Source organism: Mastigoproctus giganteus, chromosome 12, assembly GCF_048544385.1.
Source record: "Mastigoproctus giganteus isolate SK-2022 chromosome 12, ASM4854438v1, whole genome shotgun sequence".
NCBI classification, from domain to species: domain Eukaryota; kingdom Metazoa; phylum Arthropoda; class Arachnida; order Uropygi; family Thelyphonidae; genus Mastigoproctus; species Mastigoproctus giganteus.
Window position 1 is genome coordinate 147,745,576 of NC_143586.1, and position 15,356 is coordinate 147,760,931.

A 15,356-nucleotide genomic window follows, 5' to 3' on the forward strand; every position below is an offset into this window, starting at 1 on the left:
TAAGGTACCAGTTTCGAGAGATGTGAAATATCACTAAAACGGACTACTAAAATTAAACAGAGTAACAAAATAATAGACTGACCATTATGCCCCATATCGACAGAGGACCACGAGGCCAATAATTTTATTTTCTTTGTTCTATCTATATAAGCTGGTTAAGCTTACATTATGTCGATGGTATGGCTCTGCTCTGGAGTGCTGGTCTGTTCTATTGTTTATTTCTTGCTGCATAAGGACCACCACTATGCAAATCCTCTGCATTTGTAGATCAATCAGGGGATGGAGGGGTGGTTCAGTCCTTCGATCGGTTTGCCTTTGCGACGATTTGTCTAGCGATTGAAATGCAGCGATTCCATGACCATTATTGGCTTCGTGGTCCTCTGTCGATATGGGGCATAATGGTCAGTCTATTTTGTTACTATGTTTTATTTTAGTAGTCCGTTTTAGTGATATTTCACGTCTCTCGGAACTGGTACCTTACAAGGGGGGTGCTGCTAAATTATTATATAATTGGCTTTATATTTTAAATTTAAAATGTATTTAATATTAATTGGGTTTAATTGAACTTTTAAATTATTTGGAGACTTTCGGCTACAGTTTGTCTTGTTGATTTAATTTTTATGTTAATTTTTTGCTGTACGGTTTGCCATGCTACTGGCAAATGTAATAATTTGATTTTTATTTTTTATATTAATTATTGGTTATATATATATATATATATATATATATATAAATTAGAATAAGGTTTAAAATAATGCCAGCAGTATTATTTACTGCTGGCATTATTTTAAACCTTATTCTAATTTATATGACTATATTTCAAGCATCATGTAGAGGAATATGCTTTTTGCTACCTCTGATGTATGCTGTACCCTCCTTTTTATTATTTTTTTTATTAAGTAATACTTCTTTTTCAACATTATTTAAATATAATTATATATTTTTTTTTCTCCCCCCCCTCAGTGTGTATATATACATATATATTTATTTATTTTTCATTTTATTTTTTTTCACCACTACTTCACTTTCAGTTTCTACTATCCCTTAAACTTCTTTTAGTTCAGACACTTTGTATATTTTTCATTTCCGTTTTCACAGACACTGTTACAAACCACACATTATATCCTTTTGCTTTCTTTACTGCTGCACTGCACATTTTGCAGCATTAGACATATAAATTTTATTTTCCTTTTTCTGCTTATTTTGCTTCTTAACAGTTTAATATTATGACTATATATATAAATATATATATATTTATTAAATAATACAGCAGCTCTGATCCCTTATCTCCACAAAGTGATAGCCACTAGCATTAAGCCAAAATGTCAATTTCTGCCTCTGATAAGGATGTTGCAATTATCCAAAATTTTTTAATATGTGCTATAAATGGGAAACTGATTTCAGCATTTAAATTGCCTTAAAACTAAATACATATGACTGTACTACTGAGTACGACACTGTGAACTAGTATTGAATGTCTCATAAAATTAATGATTTTACATGTTGCAGATGCATAGTAAGAGTGATGAACAAGTATGAGGTTTGCTTTGTTTTTATTTATTTTTTTTGAAAAGTTTGTGGCCTGATTATGAAAGGTTAGCAGTACAGTGTTAAAAATTTCTGTACTAAATGTATAACACTTCAAATAGTAACTGATCAAGTTTCATTCAGTTTCAATAATGTCTTTTTTTAATTAAGTCAACAAAGTTGTGTGATTGAAGAAAGTTTGTTTGGAAAAAAAAGGAACTGACAAAGGAAATCCATGAGGATATGGTTAATTTGGGTGAGGATGCACTTCCTATTCCATGGTTAAGAAGTGGGTAGCAGAATTTAAATGAGGGAAGGTGGGCTTGAAAGATGATTCATGCTGTGGAAGATTTGCAATGTCCGTCACTCCAGAGGTTGTTGACAGTATGCATGAGTGATCAGCAAGTGACAGTTCGGTACATTTCCAGCATCTTTGGTATCTCATCTGAACATGCATTAATAGTAGAGGTTCTTGCTATGAAAAAGGTACCAGCACAATGGGTCCCAAAGTTGTTGACAGCAGATGAAAAACACACAAGTTGTCAAGTGAACATTTTCATTGTTTTCAAGCAGATCCAGCAAATTTTCTTGGAAGTTTTGCGACCATGGATGAGATGGGGATCCATTTTCAGCCACAAACAAAGGAGCAATCCAAACAGTGGAAAACAGCTATATTTCCTTCTCAAAATAAACACAGGTTGATTCCTTCTGCTGGCAAGATGATGGAAATGGCTTTTTAGGATGCTGAAATAGTGTTTTTAGTGGATTACTTTCAGACAGACCAATCACAGGGGCATATTACACAGATCTTGTGAGGTATTTTCATGAAAATGATAGACAAATGCTGAGCAAAACTCAAGAGTCTTGTTTGACCGGGGTAATGTGCCTATTCACAAATCTGGTTCGAGCCTGTCACCACCAAATACGGAGGATGTGGAAAGGTCAGGGAATGACCACTGCATATCCCGGAGCAATATGGCCTTAGTTCCTAATGCTCCTAAAAACCAAATAACAAACAAACAAACAAACAAACAAGTCTGTCATTGTCATGGCTGTGCTGCATGATTGTGGCTTTGAAATCTTGGACCATACCCCATTCATCAGATCTAGCCTAATTGGACTTTGGCCTATTTTCTAATTTGAAAAAATACCTGGTTGGCATCCATTTTATCACTGGTAGAATATTTATGGGCTTTTTTCACAATGTGGCTGAGTTAGTTGGTCTCAAGCAAGGGTAGCATGGGTTTTTCTTCCAGCAAACAGAAAATCGACCACAGAAGATAATTTACAGACATTGTATATGGAGCAGTATGGCCTTAGTTGCTAATGCTCCTACTACAGCAACTAATTAATTAACTGATGTCTTTTTTAATTTTTGAGTCATCCCTTTTTTCGTAATGGTTTGCTGAATAGTTCATTTGATTTGATTTTAATTGCGCTATTTCACAGTTTAGACCTTGGCTGGCTCGTCAGTAGCCAACTAAATTTGATATATTTTTGTTACATTTATCTGTTAATGTGTTGTGCCTTCTTTTTCATTTTATTTTATTTAAATTAAAAAAAAAAAATTATATCCACTGTTCTCCCAATTTTTTTTTTTTTTTTTTTTTAAATGTAAAAAGGCAAAATAATTTTACACCTTTTTTATACAGGGTGTCTATAAATGGTGGGAACACTTTCAATAATTTATTGCACATGGAGTAAGAGCAATTACTTATTTATACCATGTGAAAGAGAAAACATGAAAGTTTCCCAGTTGTTACTGCCGAGGCATGTAGTTCCATCATTCACTACCAGTTGGCGTTACCTACCGTACCTGTACCACAGGAATAGTGTTGTTGAAAGGTGGCAGCTTCTGGTCCCGAGAAGGCATTTTGTATGCCACTGTTTTGATAAGAACAAGTGTGCAACAGACATTCAAAGGAAATTTCAAAGTGGGTACGATAAAGAGCCACCAGCCAGGAAGGCTATTTACAAGTGGCATAAGCAGTTTGTAAACACGGGTTGCTTGTGTTCGGGGAAAGAGCAGTGGCCAGCCTAGTGTTACTGTTGATAATGCGGAACCAGTGAGAGAGAGAGAGACATTCACAAGGAGCCCCAATAAATTGGTGCAGAGAGCATCTTCTGAGCTGCAAATAGTATCCCCGACAGTATGGAAGGTTCTTCGTAAAAAACTTTCTATGTCGCCGTATAAATTGCAGCTAGTGCATATGTTAAAGGAAGATGACAAAGAGAAGTGTTTCCAATTTTGTTGTGAACTGCAAGGACTGACAGAAGAACATGACTTCTTTAATCGCGTAGTGTTTAGCGGTGACCACATTTCACACCAATGGGAAGGTCAACCGACACAATTGTCGAATCTGGGGCACCCAGAAATCTGAAGAGATGATTGAATATGAGCATGATTCGCTGAAGGTGAATGTTTTCTGCGCCTTGTCATTCCGAAAACTGTACGGACCTTTCTTCTTTACTGGTGGTACTGTAACTGGGCATATCCTACTCCGATATGTTTCAGCAATGGTTGATGTTTCAAGTTCAGCAAGATAGTGATGACTTTATTTACCAGCAAGACAGGGTCCCTCGCCACTTCCATAATGATGTTCGAGCCTACCTTAACACCAAGCTACACAAGCGCTGGATCAGACTTGCTGAAGAAAGGGAAGATTGTTTCTTGAAATGGCCGCTGAGATCACCTGACTTGTGATTTATTCTTGTGGGGCTACATAAAGGATTGTGTTTATATACCACCTTTGCCACGTGATGTCCAGGAACTAAAGCAGAGAATTGAAGAAGCTACCACCACGGTCACACAGGATATGTTGGACGGGGTATGTCAAGAGTTAGATTACTGTGTGGACATTTGCCATGTCAAATGTGGTTCCCACACTGAATCGTTGTGATGTGATGTAAAAAAAACTTTGACATTTTCTCTTTCACAAGGTATGTATATGACACAGATATCTGTCCTAGTCTTTGTGCAATGAATCACTGAAAGTGTTCCCATCATTTATAAACACCCTGTATTTTAAAATTTTATTGTTAATGATTATTACACAGTTGCATTTTATATTATTTCTGTAATTTCACTTATTAATAATTTTGTTCCTTTCTTACTGTATGTTTATATTCTGGTAATATTTGTCTTTTCTGGTTTGTGAAAGTATCTTATTTCATAATTTCTTTCTCTAAAGTATCTCATTCTTTTTATCTATTTTTTGAGATATATTGTAGTTTATTTAATAGAAGGTTATATATAACTAAATTAGATTTCTGTTTATTTTACTAGTGTTACATAATAAATACGACAGCTCAAAATCTAGCACATACAAGAAGAATGGCACTGCTTTTGAAATAAAATATGGAAGTGGAAGCATGACAGGATATTTGAGTACTGATTATCTTGGCGTTGGAAATACAGTGGTAAGTCTTTATTTTTGTAAGCACTTTTCAGATTTCTTGCTAAAGTTCTCTCCTCTGTTGATTCGGTATACTGTAAAGGGCAGTAATGATTTTGTGGAGTTTATATGTCATTTATTTTGATGACAGTGACATTGTAATTTATGGTTCCACCTCCCCTTTTTTTACACGATTCCTTTAGTACCCATTCTGATATTGAAGTCGAGAGTATATACATATGTCAAAACAATTAGGAGATCATAGCATGTGCAAACAATGTTGGGAAATTTGAGATAGGTGCATGTCACATTTTCAAAGCAGCTTCAGAATGAACAATAACACCACGGCTTTACTGAGACATGACTCATCAGAAGCAGAGTACTGTGCAGTGTTTCAGAATTGCATGGAATGGGTTAACTTGTAGAAACAGTGTTTGTTGGCTTATGCACAGACAGTGACTTTAGTGTGCTGTATGGCAACAATTGCCAGATATGTTTCAGAGTTCCTCTTTCATACCACATAAGATCCAGAGAATTCTACTACTGCATGTATCCAGGCTAGTCTCTGAAAAGCACATGGCACCATTTCTCATTGGTTCAATTATGACATTTGGTTGTGCACATTCTTCTGGCCCCATGATATTGGACCTTCAATAGAACATAGCTTTTATCACATAAAGACTACATCCATACAGATGATTTTGGTTGTTCGGTTGGCACCCTTGTAGCTGCTGCAAATACACGAGTAACTGGTTAACATTTGAACATCAGTTGTGGAAGTTTTGGTTGGTGGGTGGAGGGAAAGTGATTCTGCCTTGCCATTGTTGATGGCCCGTGACCTCAACATAAATATCCATGAACAGTCTGTGTTTTCTCGGAACAGTTCCACTACCTGCTGATAAAACTTTGTGACACACCAAGCCATGCTGTAATGTGGTATTGTTAGTGTCCTTCCAGTCTTCTGACCAACCTTAGACCCAGACAAATCTGTCTGAGATGACATTTTCAAATATTTAATTATACTGAACTGGAGTGTTGTCTTTTGCATCTGATGTTCATGAATAAGATGTCTATAATATGGCGAAGTATTTAATGAAATGGTTGCAAGCTTGAATTTTCATATTCCCCACCTATATTTGTTGTAGAACTTAGTATAATTTACATTATCACGTCAATCCATGAATGGATATTGTCATTTCAGCCACAATGAGTATCAATATGGTAAATTGTTCAGTAAAGCAGGAATCCTCAATTTGTTTTTACCAGTGTGTTTTTGGAGCTTGTTGAGAGATAGAATAACATTCCATATATATGTGTGTTTGTTTTTAATATGGTGTTATCATTTATTTAATAGTTACCTTGTTATGCAATGGCTGGATAGAATAATAATAATAATAAATGAATAAATTTTCTGTTTACACACAAAGATAGTGACTATAAAAATATAATTTTTTTATTTTTATTATATTTTTCATCTCAGGTGAAAGACCAGACATTTGCTGAAGCTGTATCAGAACCTGGGTTGACATTTGTGGCAGCAAAATTTGATGGTATTTTGGGTCTAGCTTTTGGCTCAATTTCAGTTGATAATGTGACACCCGTATTTCAAAACATGATTAATCAAAAGTTGGTAGATCGACCAGTGTTTTCTTTCTATCTGAACAGGTAATAATAGAAATATATTTGGTATTGTGATTGGTAATAAAAGATTTCAAATTAATACCACAGTGTAATAAAATTATGATTCAGTGATACATGCTAGTGGCAGTTTCCAAGCTGTATTCTGCAGAATCCCAGAATTCTGCAAAGAAGTCTCAGATATGCCATAATTTTTTTATAGATTTCTTTTAAAATTTGTTTGTACACATGGGCCAAAAGTAGGTATACAGTACTGATCGGGTCATGTTTAGTCTCTTAAGTGCTCAAAATGTCCTCCATCAACATTGCAACATTCCTGGAACCTGTCCCCGACACTGTGACACACAGTAACACACAAATTCTGGTTAGCACCAATGTCGATAAATGCTTGAGAGATGAGCTCCTTCAATTTGTCCACTGTGTGGGGCTTCCTCTCAAAAACCTTTCCTTTGCTTCGTCCCAAAAAACAGAAGTCCATAAGTGTCAAATAAAATAAAAATACCATGAGCTGATCAGTACTATATACCTACTTTTGGCCCACCCTGTATTACTGTTTATTGGAGAACTTTTAGTTTTCAAAAGGCATGTTTAATTCTTTGATACATGATAATATTTAGTATCAAACCCATGATAATGGAGGGATCCCTGGGTGCAGATTTAATTTCTTTGTGTTACAATCTTTAGAAGATTGGAACACAAATGTGCTGATATCTCTCCCTTGTGGGAAGGGGATGGTTCTGATAGTGATCCAGTGCTACGGACCTATAGTCTGTGATAGAAAAATTGTGGAATCTACAGTTAAGGATTATTATTTTATGAAACCCCCAAGCATTTAAGGTATTTAGAACCTATAGTAATTTGTACCTTGTGTAGATTGAAGGTTGAGATGATGAAAGAAGATACTTGTTTACATTAGACTTGAATTTCTATATATAGTAATTTTCAAGAAATGCATATGAAGGGAGGCTGTTCCAGAAAACAGAAGTTGAAGGAATAAATGAAAAAAGTTGGACCATAAAAGGATGCTGACTGGTTGTGACAAGCATTCAAACTGGTTTGGAAGAGAGAGGGGAATTATAGAAGCAAATTCAGAATAACAAGGCCAACAGAAGTATCTGTAAAAAAGGAATGCAATAGAAACAGAACTGTATATAAGACAGAGTGGAGAGACTTTGTAAGAGATGGGTCATTAACGACCTAACTGCCCTCTTTTGAATGGAGTCTAGAATCCTGAGAGAGGTTAAGGGGGCACCACCTCACATGTGGGAACAATATTCCATGGTAGGGTGGATTTACGATTTGTACAGAGTTGAGTAGCTGTTTAGAAGAAATGTAATGCCAAGAGCGAAAGAAACAACCTAGTTTTTTAGATGCAGAGGAAGCAATATTTGTGATGTGCTTGTGCCGAGAGAGAGAGAGAGAGAGAGAGAGAGAGAGAGAGAGAGAGATTAAAAGTTAGGGTAATCCCCAATAGAGATATGTGATCTTGTTTAGGAAAACTGCTAGCTTGGGGGGAGACAAAGACGAATAGATTAACAATAGCCACTGGCAGAGGTGAAAGATATTCTTGCACTGCTTCTATTGGAATGAGCAGAAGCCTGAAAAACAAGATGCAGGATATTTCAGAAACTGCTGGGAGTCATTGCGGTACAAGTAAACACATGGGTTGTGTTAGGGTAGCTAAGAATAGAAATAGGTGCATGTATAGTTGCGTGTACACCAATGCTAGGAGTTTAGTAAATGAATTTGAGGTATTGCTCAAAACATCAAAGGCAGATATTGTTGGGATATCAGAGACGTGGTGTCACACAGATATATAAGGAATGCAGAACTGGAATTTCGGGAGTACAACGTCTACAGAAAGGATAGACTGGATAGGAAGGGAGGAGGGGTTATGCTATTAGTTAAGAAATACATAAAATCCAAGGAAGTGAAGCCAGTGGACATCGCTGGACAGTGCAGTGTCGAGTCAGTTTGGTGTGACATAAGCATTGGGAGATCAAAATTGAGAGTAGGAGTGTGCTATAGGCCTAATGACTCTGATGAGTATAATAAGAAACTGTACAGGGAAATAGAGTGGGCCAGTAAATCAGAGAGTCTTATAATGGGAGATTTTAATTTCCCAGATATTGACTGGAATTTGGGGGCTGGTCACTCACACACTAGCAAGGCTTTTGTGGATTTATTGGATGATTGTTTTCTACATCAGCATGTTCGGGAGGCAACTAGAGGGAGGAATACTCTTGATTTGATTATCAGCAGTGATTCTTCATGCATTAAGAATCTGCAGATAAATGAACCACTAGGTGGCAGTGATCACAGTGTGCTGAAGTGGGATTTACTCAAAGAGGTAACTACCATTAGGGGTAAAGGGAAGGGAAGGGTTATTGCTTTCGTAAAGGCGACTACGATGGACTGAGACAGTATTTAAATTCTATACAGTGGGACCAACTGATGATGTTACCAACAGCAAATGCAAAATGGGAAGCATTCAAAGAACTTATCTTGGAAGCTACTAGGCTTTACATACCAACTAAGAAATATTGTTCAAGGTTTAGGCCTAAATGGATGTCAGATGACCTAATGAGGCATATGGCAGAGAAGAAACATGCATGGGATACATACAAATTAACACATGACACAGAAGCCTATGATAGATACAAGTTGATCTGTAACCAAGTTACCAAGGAGGTTAGGCAGGCGAAGGCAGATTACGAGAAATCTTTGGCAAGGGATGCAAAGAAAAACAGCAAAGAGTTCTTTACTTATGTAAACTCTAGAAGGAAGGGGATGAATCAGATTGGTCCACTTGATATCAATGGGTCAATTGTTGATGATCCTGCTCAGGTAGCTAGCAAACTAAATGAATATTTTGCATCGACATTCACACATGAGGAGTTATTTAGCGAGGGGAAAGCCAGAGGTGTATTCAACTCTAGCAGTAAGCTAGAGAATCTTGTAATAACTGAGAGTAAAGTGGAGGAGAAATTGTTGAAGATAAACACAAGAAAGGCACCCGAGGTGGATGGGATCTATCCAGTTATATTAAAGGAGGCAGCAGAGGAAGTAAGCAAACCCTTAGCCATAATTATGAGAGCTTCCTTGGACTCGGGAGGTACCCACAGACTGGAGATGTGCAAATGTGACCCCCAATTCACAAAGGAGGATCAAAGGCTGACACAAGTAATTATAGACCTGTGAGTTTAACTTCTGTTCCAGGAAAATTAATGGAGGCACTAGTTTAAAGAAGCACTGCAGGATCATTTAGACAAGACCATGCTGTGTTATAGCTCGGACACGGCATGGTTTTGTTAAGGGGAAGTCTTGCCTGACCAATTTGATTGGATACTATGATGCAGTCACAAAGGAACTGGATGCAGGGAATAACTTTGATATTATATACTTGGATCTTGGAAAGACTTTTGATACTGTTGCAAATGGAAGACTGCTGCATAAATTGGAGCAGTGTGGCATTGGAGGCAAATTGCTGCTGTGGATAAAGGGGTGGCTGAGGGGGAGAAGACAGAGAGTGGTAATCAATGGACACTGCTCGTCGTGGACTAATGTTATTAGTGGAGTCCCTCAGAGCTCAGTGTTGGGTCCATTATTGTTTTCTGTATTTATAAATGATATTGATGATGGTATATCAAGCTTAATGTTGAAGTTTGCAGACAATACAAAGGTAGGCAGGGTTGTCAAGGACACTACTGACACTATGCTGCTGCAACAGGATCTGGAAAGGTTGAGCAGATGGGCTGAGAGGTGGCAAATGAAGTTTAACATTGACAAATGTAAAGTACTACACATGGGAAACAGCAACCCCAGAGCAACGTATCAACTCTGTGGTACTACACTGACAGTGGTAGAGAATGAAAGGGACCTGGGGGTGGTTGTGCAGGCAGATATGAAATTCTCTGAGCAGTGCAGATGGGCTGCAAGAGTAGCTCATGGTGTATTGTCAATGATATATAGGAATTTTTCTAGCAGGGATAAGGAGGTGATTATTCCCTTGTATAAGGCAATGGTCAGGCCACACCTAGAGTACTGTATACAGGTCTGGAGGCCTCATTTCAAGAAGGATGTAGAGCTGCTGGAATGAGTACAGAGAAGGGCAACAAGATTAGTGAATGGAACAAAGGGGTGCTCTTATGAAGAAAGGCTTAAGTTTTGCAAATTACAGTGTCTGGAGACTAGGCACCAGCGAGGTGATCTGATAGAGGTGTATAAAGCCTTGAATGGTTTGAGCATGCTCAATGCTGATGGGATGCTACCTCTCGCTCAGATTAATCACCTGAGAGGGCATAAATTCAAATTGAGGAAAGACAGGTGTAGGATAGATGTGCCGAAATTTGCCTTTAGCCAGAGGGTGGTTGGTTGGTGGAACAGACTTCCATCCCTTGTCGTGGAAGTTGATAGCCTAAATAAGTTTAAGGCTGAGCTGGACAGGTATTTTGAACGAACAGAGGGGTGAAGTGGAAGTGGTTTTTTTGGCTGAAGCTGCATAAGCTTGCTTTCTTGCATCAAATGCCTCTACTAATGCTAATCTCAGTATCATCGAAGACAAGCATAATAGTTGAAGAAAATTAGTACTATGCTTAAATTATCTACGAGGAGAAAAAGAAAACATTCATTCAAACCTCCCTAGGTAAATTCATGAAAAAGATTGAGCAATCTTCTCAACTTTCAGATTCTTTGATTCCAAGTTCAGCACTGTACTTCTACTGATATTCAGCTATTTTAGAGCTGGAAGACAAGTCAGAAACAGTCTGATATTAACAACATGATAGCTCTCTTCAACCTCATCCTCCAACTAATATCAGTGCTATATCCCCCCCCCCCACACACACACTGGAAATAAGTTTTGTATGTATACATACTTTAAAGGTTTTGTTTTTTAAATAATATTCTAATGCACATGCTATGAGTATGTAATTGTAATATACAAATGCTATAAGATATAAATAAAGTGGTTTTTTTTTTTTTTTTTTTTAATTGCAGATTTATGTTTATATACAGATTTTGGGTGGTTTCAGAGTTACTTAAAATTTCGATTCATGTACAGATTTCTGTTAAATTTTTAGTAAAAAATCATCTTGGTACTCGCCTCTGATACAGATTTCCTGATCGGAACCCTTACATAAGTCAAGGATTGCTTGTACAGTAGTTAACAAATGCATAATTGTTGATGGTAATGTAGAAATGTCAGTTCAAGCATAACCTATGTTATGTTTTGTCATATTGATGAAAAGCAGTTACACAGTTCTGATATTAGCCTTTAAGCACCAAAAATTTTAGTTAAATGGCTGATTGTGGATATGGGTGGTAAACCTCATCTAGAATGGAATACAGTTATTCCACATGAGATTATTCATCTCAGATGTGAGGTAGCTCAATGTGTATGTCACAGATTCATGATTCCTTAGTCCTTATCTCAGACTTGAACAAAAAATTTTAACCACAATCAGTTAAGATTTTTGTGTTCTCAAAATGAAACAGCAAATTAGAGGAAGATATAATTTGAAACTACCTATTGGTAATTAATGCATACTATGAGTAAGTACTACCTGCTTGTAGCATGCATTATGTTTTTCACACAAGAACAGACAAAAAGGTCAATCTCTTCAGTAAGAAGTTCAAATGATAGGTTATACTTGAGTAATTTAAGATTGTGCTGTGCCTAGTGTCAAAATCAGTACTGAAATGTTTTGAAGTGAGGCCTGAAAATGATCTGAAACAGGTATATCATGTGTACATGAACAGTGTTGCATGCAGAATTAAAGCATGTTGATATAAAAAGTAATATTATTTCTTGATATTTTATTTGTTTGATTTAGTTTCTTATGGCACAAGTACATCTGTGGTTAGACAATACCTTTTACAAAATGTGCAGTGATTACTTATTTCTCCATTTGTGAAATGAAATGAAATGGGGGGAAAAACTCCCCATAAAGCTCCTTCTCATTTTGAAAATCAGATCATTTCCTTTTTGATGGAAAAAGAAGTTAAATATTTGAATTTATTAAAGTTGAGGAAGCCAGAAACAACAGCTGTTTTACAAGGACATTATGTACCGTGTATTAGTCAACCTTTTATTGAGTAAAAATTTTGGGGAAAATATTAAGCATGTTTTTATTCATTTTATTAACTTATTTTATCTTGCAGAAAAACTAATTCTATTTACCTTATGCACTGAAATTTCCTCTTTCAGTATACCAGCATAAAAATAGTAATATCTTGTTAAAAATGCATTGCTGAAATTTTTTTCTCTATCTTTGTTTTTTTTTTTTCTTGTTTTTTTTATTCATCAGCATACAGAATGTTATCTTGAATTGGAATTGCTATTATTATGTGAATTCAATTTGTACATCTTTGAGTAATGCAAATCGATTTATAATGATATAGAAGATAGTAATTGTATACTAATTATATACTCAGATAACAAAATTGGATGAATTATAGGCTAAAACCTTTTAACTGCAACAGGTGAAACCAATTGACTCATACTAGCTAAGCCAAGTGGCAAACTTTTAAGAAAACTTTAGTAGAATTGCAAAAGAGAAATCTGGGAAGACAGAGATATATATATCTTACTCAGATGACAAAATTGGATGAATTATAGGCTAAAACCTTTTAACTACAACAGGTGAAACCAATTGACTCATACTAGCTAAGCCAAGTGGCAAACTTTTAAGAAAACTTTAGTAGAATTGCAAAAGAGAAATCTGGAAAGACAGAGATATATATCTTTACAAAAGTGCTTATTGAGATTAATGAAGACTGTAAATACATTAAGAGAATTTATCACATGAAGCATCAAAAATTTTCTGTTGAAGTTAGGCATGGTAGAACTAGCATTGAAAATGAACAGCATAGTGAATATCCTTGAACAGCAACCACTCCAGAAAACATCTATAAAGTTCACGATATGGTGATGGATGATTAGGAAAAAAGTGGAGGCCACAGGCATCTCAATGAAATATCATCATTCTTCTCTTTCTTGGTGATTCCTTTCTATCTCTCTCTCTCTCTCTCTCTCTCTCTCTCTCTCTCTCTCTCTCTCTCTCTCTCTCTCTCTCTCTCTCCCTCTCTCTCTCTCAGGGTAACTCAGGATTTTTTTTTTTTTTTTTTGGCTGGTGCAGCATAAGCTTCAGGCTTCCTTGCACCATATAGCTAATAATAATAATAAACAGATGAAAAACATTGTCAAATGAATTAGGTATAAAAGAGGTTTTTGCATGTGTCCCCTGCCTTTTGACACTCAATCAGAAATATCAATTGATTAAAAACTTTAAAGCAACTATTTGCTCATTATCAAGGAGATCCTAAATATTTCCTGGCAAGATATGTAACCATTGTGAAATATGGTTTTATCATTACCAGCCAGAGCCACAATGGAAGCATGCTGATTCGCTACTTCTGAAGAATGCCAGATCAGTCCTATCAGCAAGCAAGGTCATTGAATCCATCTTCTGGAATTCAAAATGGATAATAATGGTAGTTGTCTTCCAAAGGGACTAACAATAAATTATAAGACTCAACCAAGTCAGAGAAGCCAGGAGAACTGACTAAAGGTGTTTTTGTTTCACCAGGAAAATACACCTGTTCACACATCACGTGCAGTTCATCAGGCTGGCTATGAACTGTGCTCAGCAGGAATGGTCATTAATGAAGATTAAAGATTAGACATGGAAATAATCAGTAAAATAAGTAAAGTAGAAAGACAGTTAAAAAAAATCCATTTGAAACAAAAAAGAAATAAGCCAAAGGACAAAATTAGTTTAAATAATACAGTTGAATGTTTTAAGTTGTTTAAGTAACACAGTTGAATGTTTTACCTGATTCTGATAAAACATTCAACTTTAATGTTTTACCTCAGAATCAGGTTAAAAAAAAATTTAATTTTTTCATTTACTATTCTGTATGTCATTAACTGTCAGTTTGAACGGTGCGAAAATGTATCTAATAACAGTGACTTTAATTTAAATAACAAAAGGAATCATATTTCTGAACATTAAAAAATTCAAGGCTTAATCAAAAAGTTTATTGAAATTCTTGGATGATGGTATTATCTAAAAGATAGTGAGTAGGACTTACTAAAAACATTTTTTTTTTTTTTTTTAGCATTAGTAGAGGCATATGATGCAAGAAAGCAAGCAATCAGCCAAAATAAATACATAAAAAAAAAAAAAAAAAGCTTCCCATTTCACCCATCCATTGATACCAAAAGTTTATACATTTCTTCCTGTAATTTATTTAAGCTATCAGCTTCGACAGTGACTGATGGAAGTTTGTCCCAGCAACCAAACCACTCGCTGACTAAAGGTAAGTTTCTGCACATCTGTTATACAACTGTCTTTCCTCAGCTTGAATTTATGCCCCCTCAGGTGTGTAATCCAAGCAAGAGGAAGAATCCCATGAGCATTGAGCTTGCTCATACCATTCAAGGCCTTACACACCTGACAGGTGCCTAGTATCCAGATGCTTCAATTTGCAGAACTTAAGCCTTTCTTGGTAAGAGGACCCCTTTGTTCCCCTCACCAATCTTGTTGCCCTTCTCTGTACATGTTCAAGCAACTCTACATCCTTCCTAAAATGAGACCTCCAGACCATTATGCAGTACTCAAGGTGTGGCCTGGTCATTGCCTTATACAAGAGGATAACAACTCCTTATCCCTGCTAGCAAAATTTCAGTATATCATCAACAAGATCCCATGAGCTGCTCTGGGAACTTGTCTGAAAATCTGAATGCACAAAATACCCCAAGTCTTTTTCATTCTCCAGTACTCTGAGTGTTAT

General features: G+C 36.2%; 1 protein-coding gene across 1 annotated transcript in view; it reads left to right on the forward strand.

Annotated features, from left to right (window-relative positions):
* LOC150077500 (lysosomal aspartic protease-like) overlaps positions 1–15,356 on the forward strand; it is a 137,783-nt gene that overhangs the window by 93,972 nt on the left and 28,455 nt on the right. Inside the window, exons 4-5 of the mRNA XM_090386387.1 lie at positions 4,814–4,947; positions 6,403–6,587. Coding sequence (XP_090242513.1) covers positions 4,814–4,947; positions 6,403–6,587 — 319 coding nt within the window. The remainder of the gene's footprint in view (positions 1–4,813; positions 4,948–6,402; positions 6,588–15,356) is intronic.